Raw genomic sequence first — 18,404 nt, forward strand, 5'->3', positions numbered from 1 at the left:
ATAAATATATGATCATAACTATATCTATAAATGAACATTATGAGTATCAAATATGATCATATACAAATAACATATTAAACAAAGATAAAACCAATTTTTATCAAATACAACTAGCATATTAGACATGAACATAATATATTCTGTAAATGACTAATTACCTTGGTAATGGAGACATTTTTAAATCCGTACCAATTGACTTGTCAATATCTTTTAAAAGTTCAGGATCTACAATTGGATCATTTTGGCGGTTTTTTTTTTCAATTTTTCTACTCTTGACTGAAGAGGTACATCATCATCATCATCATCGTCTCTGTTTTATTTAATAAATTGTTAATGTTTTAGTTATTTTGTTAATTTTCAGTAAAATCTTACTACAATTACTACAATCGCAATAATATGAACAAAAATTAGGGTTCATACATAAAATTGAACAAAATTGAACAAAAATTAGGGTTCATACATTTCTTCAGGATTGTCACTGATTTACTCGTCTTTGAAGTGTTCTTCTCCAAAGAGATACTACAATTGCAAAAAATTGAACAAAAATTAGGTTTTACATATAAATTCGCTCTATAATTTTCATCGCAAGAAAATGAACAAAATTACTTACTCTTTGGTAACATTTTGCTCCGATTTTCCAGTTTCATCTTGCATGTTCTTCTCTAAAGCGTTTTTTTCCAAAATCACTCTACAATCACAAGAAAAAGAACCAAAATTAGGCTTCATACAAAAATTGTACTAAAATCGTAAGTAAATGAACAAAATTACTTACTCTTTATCAAAATGTTGCTGCGATTGTTTAATTTCATCTCGAATATCAGACATTTGAAGCAATTATGGAGTGTTTTGAAGCAATTTTGCAATAATTTGAAGGGAATTTCGTTCCAATTCGACGGTGTTGATGAGAGAGAAATTCTAGAGAAATGAAGAAGATGATTTTTAGAGAGAAAAAATAATTTGAAATGGATAGTTTTTTTTTTTAATATATATATATATATATGTGGGGTAGGGGAAGTTATTTTCTAATTTACAGCAGTTACTGTGGTTAGTGGGGGTGAGTGGGGGTAGTTACTGTAGTTTGTGGGGGAAGGGGAAAAACGCAAAACACTGCGTTTTGTAGGGGGTGTAGGTTATGGTACCTACACTAGGGTCTAGTGTATACTAATTAAGCACAATAAGGAGAAATTGGCTTGAAGCCAAGTGGGCTGACCACGTTGGCTAGACCCTTGACTTGACTTGGCATGGATTGAAGAATTGAACCTTTGACCTTGGGCTTTAATTGAATCATTTATGGACTGACCCAATTAAGCTAAATTGGACTCAAACCGAGTTTTTTAAGAATGTCTATCATTAGAGTTTGAAATCTGAGGTCCATCAATGTTTCAGAAGTATCAATCAACAAAATCAAGTTCAATAGATGACATGATCACCTTATCCTTTAGGGCTGGCTATGTCTTCAATTACCTCTTTTTCATGGGTTTTTCATTTTTATCAGTGGCTTAACGGTGGTGTAGTTGGTGGAGAAGAGAAATATGGTGTTGGAAATGGCTAGCCTCCCATTTAACCGAACATGAAACTTTTGCCTTTTTTAAAAAAAAAAAATTGGAAATTGGAAAATTCCCAAATATTTAGGAAATTGGAGCAAAATTTTTACAAGACTACTTTTTTCATGATACGTTAACTATCAATAGATTGAAAAATGAGGCTCCATTATTATTAAAATTAGCCATAGGCGTCTGAACAAACATGCTAATATGGATCGTATCCATATCCGCATAATTAACAAGAGTATAAAATTCATATTCAATAGAAAAAAAAAAGGGTAAAAGAATAAATTGAAAAGTAGCTTGCTAACAAGTGCAACTAATTTCAGTTCGAACTCTTCGAAGCAGAAAACTTCTTTCTCTTGGATTTTGGTTTTACAGCATCTTGTAGGGTCTTAATCTCACGAGAATTTGATATCACATCAGTAGCTATTGTAGCAAATGCTATTGGATTCCTTTGCTCTAGTATCTCAGCGGAGTCCGAGTCCATTAACTTGCCTTTAACAATTTGTTCGTTCTCCCTTTTCTCCATTAGTTTACCTACAAAGAAACCAAATATGTAAGCAAATCAATATGTTAGATCATAAGTGCAAAGGGGCAGGGAGGAGTAAAGCCATGGGAGGCAGAACAGATTAATCAAGGGAAAACGCATACAAAACATGCACTGGACTAGATGCAGAACAGAGATTGATAAAAGCTTGAAGAGCCAAATTAGATTCAACCAAGTCATCAACCCCTTCTGAATCAACTAGATAGCTTCCAGACTACGTTAATACGAAGTATAGATAATTTGAAAAGTTCCAACATTTCTCAATAGTTCTGAACTACCTAAAGCCCGCAAAATGACTGATTTGCAATAAGAGCAAAGGTGCAATGGAATTCTTTTTTGGGGGGGCATTCCTCATCTTCAATAAAACTTGAGCGAATAAATGAAACAAAAAATTCACGTTATAATTTTATGGTTATTAGCTGAACAAGATGATTACCACAAGACACAAGAGAAGCTTTCAGATGTTTCGAATCCACACCTCTGGAAAAGGGATCCCTATCAAAAGCAACAAAAATTGGTAAATGCCACAAGCCTTTGATAAAGCTAATGAACTCAAGAACGGTACCATTTTAAAAAAAATCAAAAATAATTCACATCTTCCTTGAACACTACTCACATACCAACAAGAAGGACCCTTCATGAGCCTCTTAGCTTCAGTAGTTGCATCTACCTCTCTTCTACATGAAGGTTCTTCAGTTTTCATAACATTTCTTTCACTAGCATAACGTTCTTGGCATGCTGACTTCCGCATTTGCTGTAATACAGTGGTTTGTTCACAAATAGAATGGCTGTTGTCATTGATAGTACTTGAAATCGGTGTACTAATATTCAGTAACGCCACAGAAGAGAGGCGCTTCACACTTTGCTGTTCTCGATCAGTGTTGAACAATTTGACCTAGTGTATTCATATCATATCATATTTGAAATTTGGAACACTAATATTCCCCCACCATATATATATGGCCAATTGACCATATTGGTATATAAGTTAACACCCTTATGACATATTGGTATATAAATTATTGCCGGCGATATACTAGTATAAAAATTAACATGTGGCGACATATTGGTACATAAATTAACAAATTGTGGCATTTACCCCTATTTTTTCTTCGGATGAAAGAGCGTGTTGTATACTTCAAAAATTTGTTTTAATTACTTTTGCAATCTTATTTATTATCATAATATACTTATTCAGCACCAAATAATAATTTTTCCCTCTTCCCTTTCAATACAATAACTTTGATAAATCAATCAAACGATAAAACCCCAAAGAACTAATAAACAATAGACAAAATCTCAATATTAGTTATTTAATTTCAAAACCAATTACGACGCTAACTTTCATTATTACTTCATTTGTATTATACCCACAACTTTGTAAATCAACAATATAATAAGAAAATATATATATATGAGTGTTTTTTTTATTAAAAAAAAAATAATAAAAAAAAATAAAAATTCTACCCTTGTGATGCTTCAATGACCAACGGCTCCAACGCCCTCAATACATTCAAGCTTATATCCCTTTGCTCAAGCTTTCCTATTCGTTTTCCCCTAGTTTCTTTCTCATCACTTTTGGGCTTTCAACTTTTTTTTTTTTTTTTTGGATTTTTACTTCATAATTTTTTTAAATTAATATAAAACGTAGAGAAAAGTACAAAAAACAAAATGTCAAATAAAAGTTATTAGCACTAAAATTAAGCGTGTGTATCATACGCATATCCTCTGACTAGAAAATAGGGGTAAATGTCGCAATTTGTTGACTTATATACCAACATGTCGCCACATGTTAATTTTTATACCAATATGTCGCCGACAATAACTTTTATACCAATCTGTCATAAGGGTGTTAACTTTTATACCAATATGGTCAATTGGCCATATATATATTCAAGTCTGACTCTATATATATATAATGCACTTGAGAAGATAACAAGCCTTAGGTATGGAGTTTGTGTGAAATTTTGAATGTTAGTTATGCCAAGGAATTTTCTAAATAATGAATTACTTTACATACAAGGGTGGCCTAAAATCAATGAGAGCGCTTTTTGATGTCATCTCCAGCAGAACATCAAGTTCAACTCAAAAGTCAGAACAGAGAGCAAATATCGTGGATAGAGTGGATTTAAGGGCCATTTACCATCAATTAAGAAAGGTCACCTAGGCTTATATGGGATAAGCTGTCAGATATCAGAGAATTGAGGTTTTGCATTAAAAAGAGGCTGGTGAAATGTCTGAATGTTGCAACCAGCAGATCATTCCCCACGCGAAACTGTTACATGCTGGCAATAACAACCCAATACCTTATCATATGGTTAGTGATGTTGCCTGAGATTCAGCTGTGGAGTCTCTGACAGGTGCTCCAATGGTATTAAATTTTTTACTCTTTGAGCAAAGCACATAGCATCTAGAAATACTTATCTTACCAGTTAGGCAATACCAGTTGACAAGAGTGGTCTTAAGGGTTTCTGAGTGTCAGTCTGACACTCTCACACCAGTCAGATGCTAATGGTTCCATACAAGAGTGAGACAGTGAAAGAGACCAATATCACAGTAAGGGTACAAGGTAGTTGTCTATAAGAAAAATTCTTTGATGAAGCTCAAGTTTCCCATTTCAGGAACATGGAAACTCAAACTCAGAAGTCAGAAAATGAAGGAATCAGGGGAAACCTCAACAAAAAAAATAAATAATAATACATAAATAAATAATAAAATATAATAAAATTAAATTCAAGTTTACTCTCTGAAGTCCCAAATTAAACCATTCACTTCTTTTATGAGTCCAGCTTAGAGCTGTCAATTTGGGTATTCAAGTCGGGTTTGGGTCGGGTCAAATCAGGTTTCGAGTTGAATTAGGGTCAGGTTATGTCGGGTCAATCTAGCCTCACATCAAGTTCAGGTTCAGGTCGTGTCAATTTCGGTTTAGATTATTCCAGGTTGTTTACCTTTTCGAGTATAGGTCGGGTTCGATTCGAGTCAAATTCAGATCGGGTTCAATTTCAGGTTCGGGTTGTGATGAGTCGGGCTTGGGCGGGTTAATAGATGGTAAATTCAGGTTCGGGTTAGGTTTGGGTTAGATAATTATTTGGTCGGATAATCTTAAAGTTTGATCATTCTTGGTTTTGGTTCAAGTTCAATTCGAATAAATATCGATGTGGTGAAGCTGAGCCTATATAATTACGCCCTTTTACAATTCGATGAAACACTATTAAGATTTTATTAAGCCTATATGCGAAGTAATAGAGAACAAAAGGTATATAATAAGCTGAACAAATTGTACCAATATTTTGTTAAGGATTGAGGGTTTACAGAACTGTACCAGCTCAACAAAGGTGTGTAAAATTTTATTAAACCTTTCATGACTCGGGTCAATAACACGTTGTGTTGGGTTAAAATCTTTTTCTGGTTCTAATCGGGTCTGGTACTAGTTCGGGTTTGGATTGTTGTCAGGTCAGATTAAATCGGTTGACAGTTACTATCACATCGGGGTGCAGGTTCGGGTTTAGGTCATAAAATATTGGATCAAATTGGTAGTCGGTCAACATCAGGTCGATTCAGGTTGGGTTACAGGTCACTAGTTTCACCCCATTATTCGGGTACACATCAAGTTCAGATCATTGCCGGTTTAGGTTGGGTTCTCTGGTCGGGTTAGTTTTTGATAGCTCTAGTTCAACTACCTTTAATACTTTCAATTTGTCATTATTTTTGGTCTCATTTCAAAGCAAAGATATCGGTTACTTGTTTCCGTATGTGTTCCACTTCACACATGTCTAACTTTAAGTTTAGTATAATCATTTTTCTCATTCTGTTTTCATAGCAGTGCAGCGTAGGTGTATGAACACGACTGTCATGAGTGTATCTGGCTATCTCTAATTTCAGAGAGAGAGAGAGAGAGAAATTTTGAATATTGAAAACATTGACTTACCGCATTTTCAATCTTGCTGGTCATATCAGCAGCTTTCGCAGCAGCAATTCGCAAACATTGCATAACAACACTTGGGGCGACGCCAATTTCTCCAGCCTTTTGAATGGCACAAACATCTTCGCTTGCATTAATTGTAGCTGTCAATTTTCCTTTCATAACGGCCTCTTCGTAATAAGTAGGATCTACCACCTGAGTCATCACATCACATGCTGAATCCACCCAAATGACAAGGCCAAACAGCACTAGGGTATTGTTTTGTATCTTCACCTCTTACCAAAATGTTTTCAGTCATAAATCCAAATGTCACAGCTATAGGAAGATGGTGAACTATCAATGGAAGTGGTTCCTGCACCTGCAAAGGAAACATCACATGGAAACAGTTAATCAAACGGATAGATCATCCCAACACATGTCTACAGAACATACAGTGGTCACATATCATAAGAACAAGAGCAGAGACTGTTTCTCTGATGCACCTAAGGAGTAATTGAAAAGTTTAAGGCAGATAATACATCATACTACACACACAAATCACAAATCACAAATCACAAATGACATAACTACCAGAACAAGATCACTATCAAGAAAGGCAGGAACCGAGCTCTTTATCAAGATAGTTTAACAACCTCGAAACAGAGGAACAGTGATAAAAGGAATATCAACAGTGGGCAGCACAAATATGTGAAGGAGAAAAAAGTGTGGAAATGCTGAGCAAAAGAACTGATTAAAAAACAAACCTTATGATCAATGGCATTAATGGATTAAGACCATTAAGTAGGCCAATTCAAAAAAATGATCTCATTACGTTGCTCTAGAAAAAAAGGTATTGGCAATTGGCATGGTGACCTCACACTAATGCAAATTCCACAAGGAGGTTTTTTTTTTTCTATTTCTTTTTCTTTTTTTTTTTTTTTTTTGACTGGTTTTTCAAGTGACCCATTGGTATGCATATATTCATAACATGTCCCAATAGCTCATTTGAAAATGGCTAACTCACCATTTAATAACTGATTTTTAATTTTAATCATTATATTACAAACCTAACCATAGTTAACACCCCTCTTGACCAACTTAGACCATCACCCAAACCACCCATAAATCCCTCACCAACCCAACCTGACCACCCACAACCCCAACCCAACGCACCAAAAACCACCTTCCACCCACCAAAAGTGACCAGCTAACCACCAAATAAAACCACCCACCAACTGAAATATTTTGCCCGACCTCGAAACCTCCACCCAACCCTTAAAGCCACCACCCATCTTTCGAAAACCCTATCTACCTACCGAAAACCACCACCCAGCTCTCCAAAAAGGCAAAAACCACCATAAATCCCTAAAACTTCTAGAAACCGCCAAAACAACCATCTAACCGACTGAAAACCACATTCACCTTCACTCCCATCTTACTTTCTCTTTCCTCACCTCTAAACACAAAATATAGTGAAGATAGGAAGGAGAAGATGTGGTGGCTAAGGTAGGTGTGTAGGCCTGTAGGGATGGTGGGATTGGTCATTGGTGGGGCCAAGCATGGGAGTGAACATGGACGGTGGTGGTTGGCAAGCTGTTGATATAATAAATGCAGGGGTAAGCAAATTAACCATTTAAGTCCAGGTTAGCCATTATAGCATTTAAATGTGTCATTGGAGCACGTAATAAGAAACTTCACGTTTAAAGGATGCTCCATCTTTCCTAATTAATTAACTACCTAGCATTTTATAATTTTTAAAACCATAAACACAAACAAAAAAGTTACATGAATATAGCCATAAATAACTTTATCATAGCAAGAGCTAAACTCATTAACATAATCATCTAGCCTATTGTTTACATTTTGACGGTTGCTATTAGATAGTAGGCACATGAAAGAAATATCAGCTAATGCATACTTTCACTTAGCTAAATACTCCATCAGCCACAATATGTGTTGGTTGTGTTGCTGGTAGTCAGCAACTTCTGATAAACGAGAACTAACTTTAAAACTAGAACTGAAAACCACTCACTGTCTAAGAGCTCACATTGGCAATTTGGTTGTATGACTCTCAGCAAATTATTAACAGAGAAAAGTCAGTCATAGCCTACCATCTGATCCTTACCCCAGCACCATGCACATCCATGTAGTAGGATATCAATCTTCTTGTTCAATTACTCCACCATAAAGATGATATAATTGAGTTTTTGTATATAATTTGGAGAATAATCGAAAAATAAGAACTTAGAGTTGGCTTTTCAATGCACAAAGCAGAAGTGCTAAGCAAAATTCAAGAACTTCAATAATCCAACGAGTGATGATGAAGCAATAGGACGACTTGTATCCAAAAAAATAATAATTATAATAAGTAAAAAAAATAATCTTCACAAAGGAAAAGTTTTCTCTAAATCTCAACAATAAACCTAAGCTAATGAAGTTCTTGACTACACATGTATAATGGTGTTACAGGAAGAAGCTTAGCCGTATGGACCACTTAACCATGGCCCTTAAATAACTTGTTACAATAATTATTAATGCAGTGGACAGAAAACACGGCTATGAAGTTCCTCACCCCAGCTGTGAGTAATGAGCAGTGAAGGAAATACCAAATTTTTTTGCAGTAGAAACAGCCCTCGTCACAGCCATGAAGATTCTTTGGTCGAAAATAAGGCTTCAATAGCTTGCGCAACTCAGATTAGCACGGACACAACCAACTTTCAACTTCATGCTATTTCAATCTCTTTAACAGCATTACAAACCACCTAAAAACATTCTATTAGATACTAGCATGCTATAAAAACATGCCTATAATCCTATCATAAGAAGGATCAAAGCCAATCAATTCATAAGCCTTATGTTCTCTCAACACCTCTTGATTCATAAAGATCACGACCATTCACAAATATACAAAAAAGAGCATCAATAGACTAGCATTGCCTTTCACTCAACAATTCCTCAAACTAAACAAACCTCATTTGCAGAAAGCACAATTATCAATCATGTTGGTCTCCTTCACAAATGAGATAAATAGGTGGCCTAGGCAGTTTGACCTTGGACCAAAACTAGCACAAACAGTTAGCAAGCAAGAGTTGTGCAAGAAATCGAGAATATCCTGAAAATGAGTAAATTCCCCAATATCATCTCACTAAATGTTTGATCACAAACAACCTTGTGAACATTACAAGTTTACAACCAATCAATCAAGAATCTTCTTTTCATCTACAAGTGTCCCAATGAAGACAACTTGATCAACAAACCCTAACATGACCATAGATTCTTCCCTCTTCAAAGGTCATGATCCAAGTTTTCCTAAGAGGGAGGCTATGACGATGACACAAAAGGAGGGTGAAATATTTTATTATTTATGTATAGGTCTACAGAATGGTAGGGATATTTAATTATGTTAGTAATCAATTGTTTCTCATTCTCCAAGTAGTGTTTAGGCCAAGGGTACCAACCCCCACCAACTGACCTGCAATATTTTGTATTATTTAAAGCAATCTAGAATGATTTGAATAAAGAATTTTGTTTACAGATGTTCTTCCACATCACCTCTCTATGAGTGCACCACACACATGCATGCGTATAGTGAAGTGCACATTTAACATAGAAATTTAATCATGCAAGTCATAAATAAAGATAATGTTAGTTTAAATACTATAAAATACATATATTGAAGGGTGAGAAGGGTAGCATGTATGCCAACAGTAACCAGACAAATTACACGTGGGGTAAAAGTCTGTAACATTCATGAATTTCACGTTCATTGATGGCACTGATAGACAAGGATTAAATCATATGTCTTATTAAAAGGGTATGAACTATGAACACACCTCTGGTGGATGCACAACTACTTCCTGACCATCTTCTCCTCCAAGAGTACATACAGGCCGTCGAAATGTCATCAGAGATGCCAAAGCAGCAACATTTGCAGCATCGAGAAGATTTCTGTTTCCAGCAGGATAATTTGTAAATTGTAAAGATGTCACATTAACTTACTGAGGTTCTTCAGATAAAAAAATATTATAGCTTACCCTCCATTATCAAGAATGTGAAGATCAAGACGGACAGACCATACTAACTTGCCAGCTAGAACACAAAGTGATTCAGTATCAACTGCCCTGCTCTCCCTGCAGCATCACTTTCACACTTTTAAAAATCATAATCTACAAATCCCTAAACATGGAAACACTCAAACAGAAAGAGAAGGAGAAATGGTAGATGGAATAAAAAAGATGTAATCTTTTTCAATAAAATGATTACAAATAGCAACAGCGTCACCAAAGAATTAAAAAGCAGGCAAGATGAACCCCCCCACCCCAAAAAAAAAATAATAATAATAATTCTGAAGTGTCAAGTATAGCATCAGGCTGTCAGTGGACACTAAGGCCATCCAAAAGAGATCAGATTCTAAAAGAGAATCCAGTATTTTGATTAATGATTTTATAAAACAACACTTGCGATCAGTTACTGGACTCAGACAAATCTAATATTTTACAAAGCATTTTATGACTAGCAATACTATGTTACTGGACTCAGACAAATTGGGGCGATCAACGTTAGACACAAGATATAACCAACAACTCAAACCCAATCATTGAGGGACACAAGTGAACCTCTAAATGGTTTTCTTCTCATACATGACCCAAGAACATCATTTCCAAAGCACCTCAAACAAATGATTTTTTTAAGATGTAGAGTGGTTTCAAATCTCGAAAATTACAAAGCATTTTTAGACTAGCAATACAATGTGACTGGACTCAGACAAATTGGGGTGATCACCATTAGACACAAGATATTACCAACTAACTCATGCCCAATCCTTGAGAGACACAAGTGAACCTTGAAATGGTTTTCTTCTCATATATGACCCCAAAACATGATTTCCAGCACCTCAAACAAATGAGTTTTCTAAGATGTAGGATGGTTTCAAATCTCGAACGTAATAGCAATTGCAAATTCACTGAACAACTTTCATGGTTTATGTGGATGGTCTGCCACTGCCACGGCCTATCACGGTCACGTTAAGCTCAATAACCTTTACAGTGTGGCCATGATGCGGCCGAGCCATAATACCGCATCTGGAATACAAAAACCTACAAATGAAAGCTCAATAACCTACAAATGCCACGGCCTATCACGGTCACGTTAAGCTCAATAACCTTTACAGTGTGGCCATGATGCGGCCGAGCCATAATACCGCATCTGGAATACAAAAACCTACAAATGAAAGCTGAAGGCCAAATAGGCAATTTGAAGAATCAAATCCTATATTCAAATCCTATAGCAATTTGGGATAGATAAGTAGATAACAGAGATAAGCACCCAATTAGAAATTTTAATTGACTGGGTTAACACTGTCATAATTGAACACATTTTTTTTTTTACAGCATTCAGGGTGTAAAATTACTAGATCGACCATCATAAAATTTTCCCAGGAGGGCACACTGTTAAATAATTAATCCAGAAAAAATCTATTCTAAGAAAAATAGGTTTCAGTTTCATGCCAGTTTCATGACAGAAGCAAACACTTAACAACAGATTCAATAAGGTGACACACGGCAATAATGTAAGATTTAAATATCAGTAGGGAAAAACCTCAGACCACGGTCTATTATGCGTCCCAACTCTATCGCTGACTCTCCAGGGCGACCAGCCTCAAATGACGGGTCAGCCATAGGTGAAAACTCTGTGAATATATTAAGTGATCCTTCATTTGGCCTGTCTCTATAAGGTTGAACTAGCTGAGCAGTGACAAAGCTCATGACATAAGTCTGGCCAAGCTGTACCTCAGTTGATCCGTCTTTCCTGCAATTTTATCACAATGATTGAATAATTATATTTCACATACCATATCAGCAAGCAATAACATATATCCAATATTAAACCTGCGAAGGATGGAGGCAGAGAACACCTAGATGTACATCATTTTCTCTAACCATTCAAGAGTCTAGAAAGTTAAAAGACAGTTTATACATTAATTTCGCAGCAAACACCTCATGAATCAATCTTATGTTCAAAACCATCATGTGGAACAAGCAGCTCCAATTATGCCATTAATTTAAATGGATGTTTTAAGATGTCTATGAAGATTTCCAGAAAAAAGCTTTCTTGAAATAATGGTCGATTCTTGAATGCATCCTAGAAGGTTTTAAGTGACGCAAAGCAGAAAATCTCTTGTACTTGGGGTCATTTACAGACAATAAAAGCTATGAAGAACCCAAAACTGGCTACTTTTATTTACTATGCAAGTATGCATAAATCAGCTCCAATCCAAGATATCACTTATTTATATGGATGTTTTAGATCTTTATGAGGAAAACAGCTTTCTTGAAATAATGGTCGATTCTTGAATTCCCTGTTTCTCTCTCTCACCTTACCCCAACAACATTTACACATTTTCACTCATTCTCTTACTCTAACAACCAATTTCATAAATTCACCCTAGGTTACTCACTTGTTGTCTCTAACATGGGTGTGTGTCCAATTTGTGAGAAAATATTTCATTTTCTTGGTCCAAATCCCTCAGTTATTTTACTTACCTGGCCACAATTAAGTTTTTAAAGTATGATACAAAGTCTTTAACTGTAAGTCTATGAACAACGTAAGATCCAAAACAGCTTTCTTCCAAGCAAACCCCACAAGACTTTCTATTTGAAATTTAGAATGTTGTTTGTCTTTTACTTTACCTGATAATCTGATAACTTAATTGTGTGATTTACACTGAAGTCTGCACAACCAAAAAAAGGGGAAAAAAAAAACTGTTTTACGCAATAGTCAAGGAATCTCTTAAAGAAGGCCAGCCAGAGAAAGAAATATTGCAAATCAAGCTTTATTATACAAGGAAAACCCCATATCCCCCCCCCCCCCCTTTTCCAACCTTTTCCCTAGAAGCGCCAAAATGAAGCAAAGATATAAGTTGCTTCATCAATCATTCAATCTAGACCCAAAGAAGAAGTCCTATCTCAGAAAGTATCATCACCCTTTCTAGACACTGAACCCCAAGAATCCAAGATTGCTAAATACACCAAAATAAATAATTAAGCATCTACCATTTATAACTCCCACAAGTAACATAACTGAATATTTACATACTAGTAAACTAACAGATATGTAATCATGTATTCCGTTACATGACAATAAAAATGATTCTCTTCTACTTAGTTTCAAAGTTATGCAACATTCATCTTGCATGTATTTACCACTTACCTGAATATGAATTTTATGTTTTAAGCACAGTAAGACTCTGTTATTTTCAAAATTATCTTTGTAATTAGAATCCTCATACAGCTTGAATTCTACTTACAATTCTGCCATGTTAGTCAGGTTTGTGGTCTAGTCACAGTAGGATTTTAATTAGTCAATATTATCTTTTAGATCTAACTGTATAGATTCAAATCTCAGTTTAGTAAGGATCCTAGATTATTCAATTTACAGGCATGCATATCATTCAATAAAACCGAAATTTAAATGGAATTATATTGAGCATAGCTTGTTGACAAAGAGAACTTCATAGATTTGTTGGTTTGCTTAATCTAAACAACATTTGATATGATTTGTATATTATTAATAATCTGATTAGGAAGATACCCTTTAATTTGTGAGATTGAGTAATAGAGTTCATCCCATACATTTTTCACCATTAACACACACATCCATGAACAAAATTTAATAAAATTTTCTGGATTATTAATACACACATACATTTTTCACCATTAACACACACACCATTAGAGTTATTTCACGTTAATTACACTGTGAATGACAATTACCACTAATCGTTAGTTAATTATCAATTCAGATATTTTATTAATTAAGTTTTCATTAATTCATCAAATCCTTATATTACAATTCAATAGTGTTTGTGTTGAGTACATCAGTTACTCACATCCTCATGGATCAACTCATGTGTTCCTACTAGCTTCATATACAACATTTAGCTATGTCCTCAAACCCATGTTTGACACTTGAATATGCACAGGCTAACACTTAGATGAAATCTATGTTAACATACATGAACAAAGTAAAACCTTATACTTTAACCACAAATTCAATTAGTGCATTTACTTTACAAGTATATGAGTTTGACCAATCTCCGATAGTAACACAGACCTCCCCATGACTTATACCAATGTTGGACTAACATATTTTAGAACTAATTCAAAAAGGACACGAACATAGCTGTACAAAACACTTACCTACCGAACTTAATTGTTAATTTGCGGTAGTCAAATGGGCACCTTCCATCAGCTCTAAGATCTGAAAGCAATGCAGTCTCTATAAACTTCTTCTCATTTATAGACATGTGCCAAGTATTAGCTAGTCTCTGTTCCATTTTTCAAACTGCAAAAACCCCAGTTAGAAATTGTTTAAAATCCATAGATTGCAATGCTTCTTAACTAAGATGACAAACAAACATTCAAACATTATTTCAACAACCCATTTATCACCGAACCGTGAGCCAGGGCAGGAGCAGCAACCGCCCCGAACCCGGAAGAAAAGGTCCATTTTCATAGTTTCGTCCTAACATTAAAGAGTTATATAAACAAATTCCTGCGACAAATTAAATTTAATTTTACTCAATTATCAGAGTAAGGTCTATAAATTGCGATTAAAGTTAGCCAACCCCAAATCATTTTGGGACCAAGACTTTGTTGTTGTTGTTGGTGGTGTATCAGAGTAAGTTCGAAAAATCAAATTACATTCTTTTAACTTAAGTATATGAATAGAAGAATTTTAGCAACGAAATCGCTAGTTATAATTTATCATTACTTTTGTAATTATAATAACCAATACAATAATCTACCTAAGACAAACCCTAAATTGAATTATACCGACAATTAAATTAAAGATTAGATTTGATATTCGATGATTAAAGAGGCAAAAACAGTTCTAACCTTGGAAGCTGCTTTAATGGCGAGAAAAAGCTCATAAGCTACTTTAACAATTTTGAGTACGCTTCAATGGAAGGGGTGGAGTGATGGTAAGGCCTTGCCTGGATTGAGAGAAGCTGTTAGAGGGTAATTATTATTAGGGTGGACTAATTTAAGAGTCGGTCTCAGCCCATAGGGTAAAATTTCTAAGCTGTTCACATTCGCTTCTGTTCCGCTTCTATTCTCTGAAGCTTGTTGAACAATTGAGGTCCCAAGAATCGAGAGTAGACCAATTATTTATGCGCGTAGATTGTCGAGGAAAGAGATTCGCGATCAAAACCTATTCGAGGAAAGATTAGTTCAGAGAATTTCGTGCGCAATTGACCGACGAAAATGAGGCGTCGAGGTGAGCCTTTGATTGCTTAATCTATGTAATTTTAGTTAAAATTGCCTGTGACTTGGTTATATACTAGCAATTATCAAGTTAATTTACAATTCTTACTTAATTTAGGCAATTTTGTGAAAGATGCATTTTCGAATTATTGAAATTTAGGTGGTTGCATGTTTTTAGTTTTTCTTGATTCTAAGTTTGTACTAAATTTCGGTTTTATACAACAAATTTAGTTGCTTTGGTACTTGAAATTTCGTTAAAAACTTAGCAGAATTAGGGTTTGTGATAATTTGTGAGACAGGTTTGTGATAATTTGTGAATTAGGAATAATATAGATTTTAATATGTCTTTATTAAAAATATAAATGACAAGAAGTGTAATAGTAAGTAATATAGATTTTTATAGATTTTATTATAGGTTTTGAATATGACATATTAGAAATATAAATGACAAGAATTTTAATAGTAAGTAATATAAGTTTTAGTATGACAAGGTTTGAAGAGGTTTAAATTGGGATATAACACATGGTCAATATGACATTTATTAGAGTGAACATTATAGTATCATCCCCTTCTTGCCACATGGGTTGGGTTTGGTTCTTATGTGGTCCTTTTTAAGTAGAGAGGTTTAAGTAGAGAGGGCAGAGACTAATGTAAAACTAATAAATGAGGATATTGTTGTCTTGGTACATATCATCCCTTTTGAGCATCTAATGATTGAGATCAAAATAATGCACTTAATGATTGAGCTAGCAACTTAATGATTATCATTGTGTGTGTGGGCACCTCGCACTTCTGCCATAATCATTATGAATGTGTATGTGCACCTAATGATTAAGCTATTTGTTGCTATATGTGTGCAATTTAGTGATTATCATTGTGTATGTGTGCACCTGGTACTTCTGCCATAGTGATTATCAATGTGCATGTGCACTTAATGATTAAGCTCACCTTTGAGTTTCCCTTTTTGTGACTGAGTGTGCATGTAATACCCCGTATTTTTATGCGTATTTTATTTAAAATATGTATTTTATAAGGGTATTTAAATAATTTTAATATTCTAATTATGGTGTTTTAATTATTTATCTTTTGTAAGTTTGGAAATATTTTTACTAAAGGAAAGTTTGTTTAATTATTTATGTTATAAAAGTTGGGGTTTTATTTTAGGAAATTATGATTTTAACAAGTTTTAGTAGGGAAGGGATTAGGAAAAACTAAAGGAGGAAAGTTTAGGGTAAAAGGGTGATAGAGAAGGGGTATAAATATCCCTCTTATGAGGCAATTCAACTTTGCCTAGAGTGGAGAAAACCAAAGGTAAACTTCTCTCCCTTTTCTCCTTATTTTTCTTCTTTCTTCTTTCTTTTTCTTTCTCCTTCCCCTTCTCCTTTTGTTTTCGCACCACCACCACCGGCAACCACCACCACCGGTGGGCCGCCGACCACCAACCACCCAGCCGGCAGCAGCGGCGACCACCAGTGCTGGCAGCAGCCGGCAGTGGCGCCGGCCTGCTGTCGGCAGTCGTGGGTTTCGAAAAAAAAAAAATTAAAAATCAAATTCTTCTTGCTCAAATTTAATCTTTGCTTTAATCTAATTGTAAACTATGAGTTTTGGGATTTAATTTTGATGTTTGATTATTATAATTATGTTATTTAATTTTCAGATTTGGTTTTTAATTAAAAAGCCCCAATTTTTGAAACCCTAGGTTCTTGATTTATGAGTTATTAAAGGATTATGATGTATATTGGGGTAGACCTTTGTTTTAAGTGTTTTAAGGCTTAATTACAGCAAGTTTTAATTAAAAGGAAAATTTGTCAAATATAAGCCAACCTTTATCCGGTTCGCTTAAAATAAGTTAACCTTTCGATTAACTCAGAATAATCCAACCTTTATAGGGTATTAACTTTAAATGAGTCAAAACCTGTTGTAACCGGTTATTAAGGTTAATTGTGAACGTGTTAGAATATGATTCGTCATTTTTCTATTAATAATTAATTAGGATATATTATATGATTAATTATAAAAAAAAACTAATAATTATAAATTTCAAAAAAAAATAAAAAAAAAAAAGGAAAAAACCCCAACCCCCTCACCCTCCCCTGCCAGCTCACCCCCCTCCCCTACCAGGCCGCCGGTAGCCGGCAACCACAAATTCCCCGGCGCCGGCACCGACGGCCTCTCCACCCACCCACGACGCCCCCACCCTTCCCCTTCCCTTCCCTTTCCTTTCCCCTTTCCCATCCCCCTTTCCCCACCCCGTTACCCCCGTCCTTCCCCTTCCCCACCGTCAATCGACACCCCAAAACCCTTGAACCCCGATTTCGATTTTGTTAGGGTTTCGTTAGGGTGGGTTAAAGGGTTTGGGGGGTCGACAGATAGTAAGGAAGGGGAGGGAGGGGTCGACTTCTACAGGGAGACAGGGGAGGGGGGTTGTTTCCGGCAGGGGGTGAAGGGGAGGGGGTGGTGTCGTGTCGGGGTGGGGAAAGGTGAATGGGGAAGGGGAAGGAGTGGGGTTGGGTGGGAGCATCGTGGGTGGGCGGTAGAGGCCATCGGTGTCGGCGCCAGGGAATTTTGTGGTCGCCGGGCACCGGCGGCCTGGCAGGGGAAGGGGGGTGAGCTGGGGTTGGGGTTTTTTTCTTTTCTTTTTTTTTTAAATTTATAATTATTAGATTTTTTAATAATTAATTATATAATAATTCCTAATTAATTATTATAAGAAAAATGACGAACCACATGATGACACGTGTCACAATTAACATTAATAACCGGTTAATAAACGGTTGTAGGTCACTTGACTCATTTAAAGTGGATACCTTATAAAGGTTGGCTTATTTTGAGCGAACCGGACAAAGGTTGGCTTATTCTTGACAAATTTTCCTAATTAAAATAAAGTGTTGGAATTTTATGTAGAACACTTAATATTATGTTTCTTGAAGAAATTTTAATTACCCATTAATTGGGACTTAATTATGGTGTTTTAAATATAATTTCAGCTTACTTTAATTAAATTATGAGGGGTTTTAAAATAGTATATATTGCTGGAAATTTGTTTTGAGTGGATTTTAATACTCTATTATGATTTTAATGTGTAGGAGACTTTAAAGTAAGCAATTTCTTCTAGTCGTGGCAATTTTAAAATCGTACTCAAG

The 18,404-nt window shown here is 35.3% G+C and overlaps 1 protein-coding gene across 3 annotated transcripts; it reads right to left on the bottom strand.

Annotated features, from left to right (window-relative positions):
- Positions 1–1,692: 1,692 nt before the first annotated feature.
- Positions 1,693–15,279, bottom strand: LOC145641724 (exosome complex component RRP45A-like). Of its 3 annotated transcripts, none has more exons than XM_081692646.1 (10): positions 14,893–15,279; positions 14,194–14,338; positions 11,594–11,803; positions 10,030–10,125; positions 9,829–9,943; positions 6,297–6,374; positions 6,023–6,211; positions 2,715–2,848; positions 2,531–2,589; positions 1,693–2,084 (listed from the first exon to the last, which is right to left on the bottom strand). In XM_081692646.1, the coding sequence occupies exons 2-10, from the start codon at positions 14,328–14,330 to the stop codon at positions 1,870–1,872; spliced, it is 1,233 nt and encodes a 410-aa protein (XP_081548772.1). In that variant the 5' UTR covers positions 14,331–14,338; positions 14,893–15,279; the 3' UTR covers positions 1,693–1,869. The 3 variants fall into 3 exon arrangements, with proteins under 3 accessions (XP_081548772.1, XP_081548771.1, XP_081548773.1); XM_081692645.1 differs by having other exon boundaries at positions 2,715–2,989; XM_081692647.1 differs by lacking the exon at positions 14,893–15,279 and having other exon boundaries at positions 2,715–2,989; positions 14,198–14,333.
- Positions 15,280–18,404: the final 3,125 nt, after the last annotated feature.

Source organism: Chenopodium album, chromosome 8, assembly GCF_948465745.1.
Source record: "Chenopodium album chromosome 8, dcCheAlbu1.1, whole genome shotgun sequence".
NCBI classification, from domain to species: Eukaryota; Viridiplantae; Streptophyta; class Magnoliopsida; order Caryophyllales; family Amaranthaceae; genus Chenopodium; species Chenopodium album.

Excerpts from the sequence above, each read along its gene's own strand:
- LOC145641724 (XM_081692645.1), bottom strand. The coding sequence starts at position 14,330 with ATGGAACAGAGACTAGCTAATACTTGGCACATGTCTATAAATGAGAAG. Across the intron at positions 10,126-11,593 it reads ATAATAGACCGTGGTCTGAG|GGAGAGCAGGGCAGTTGATA; the intron begins GTTTTTCCCTAC and ends GTGATGCTGCAG. Across the intron at positions 2,990-6,022 it reads CCAGCAAGATTGAAAATGCG|GTCAAATTGTTCAACACTGA; the intron begins GTAAGTCAATGT and ends TGAATACACTAG.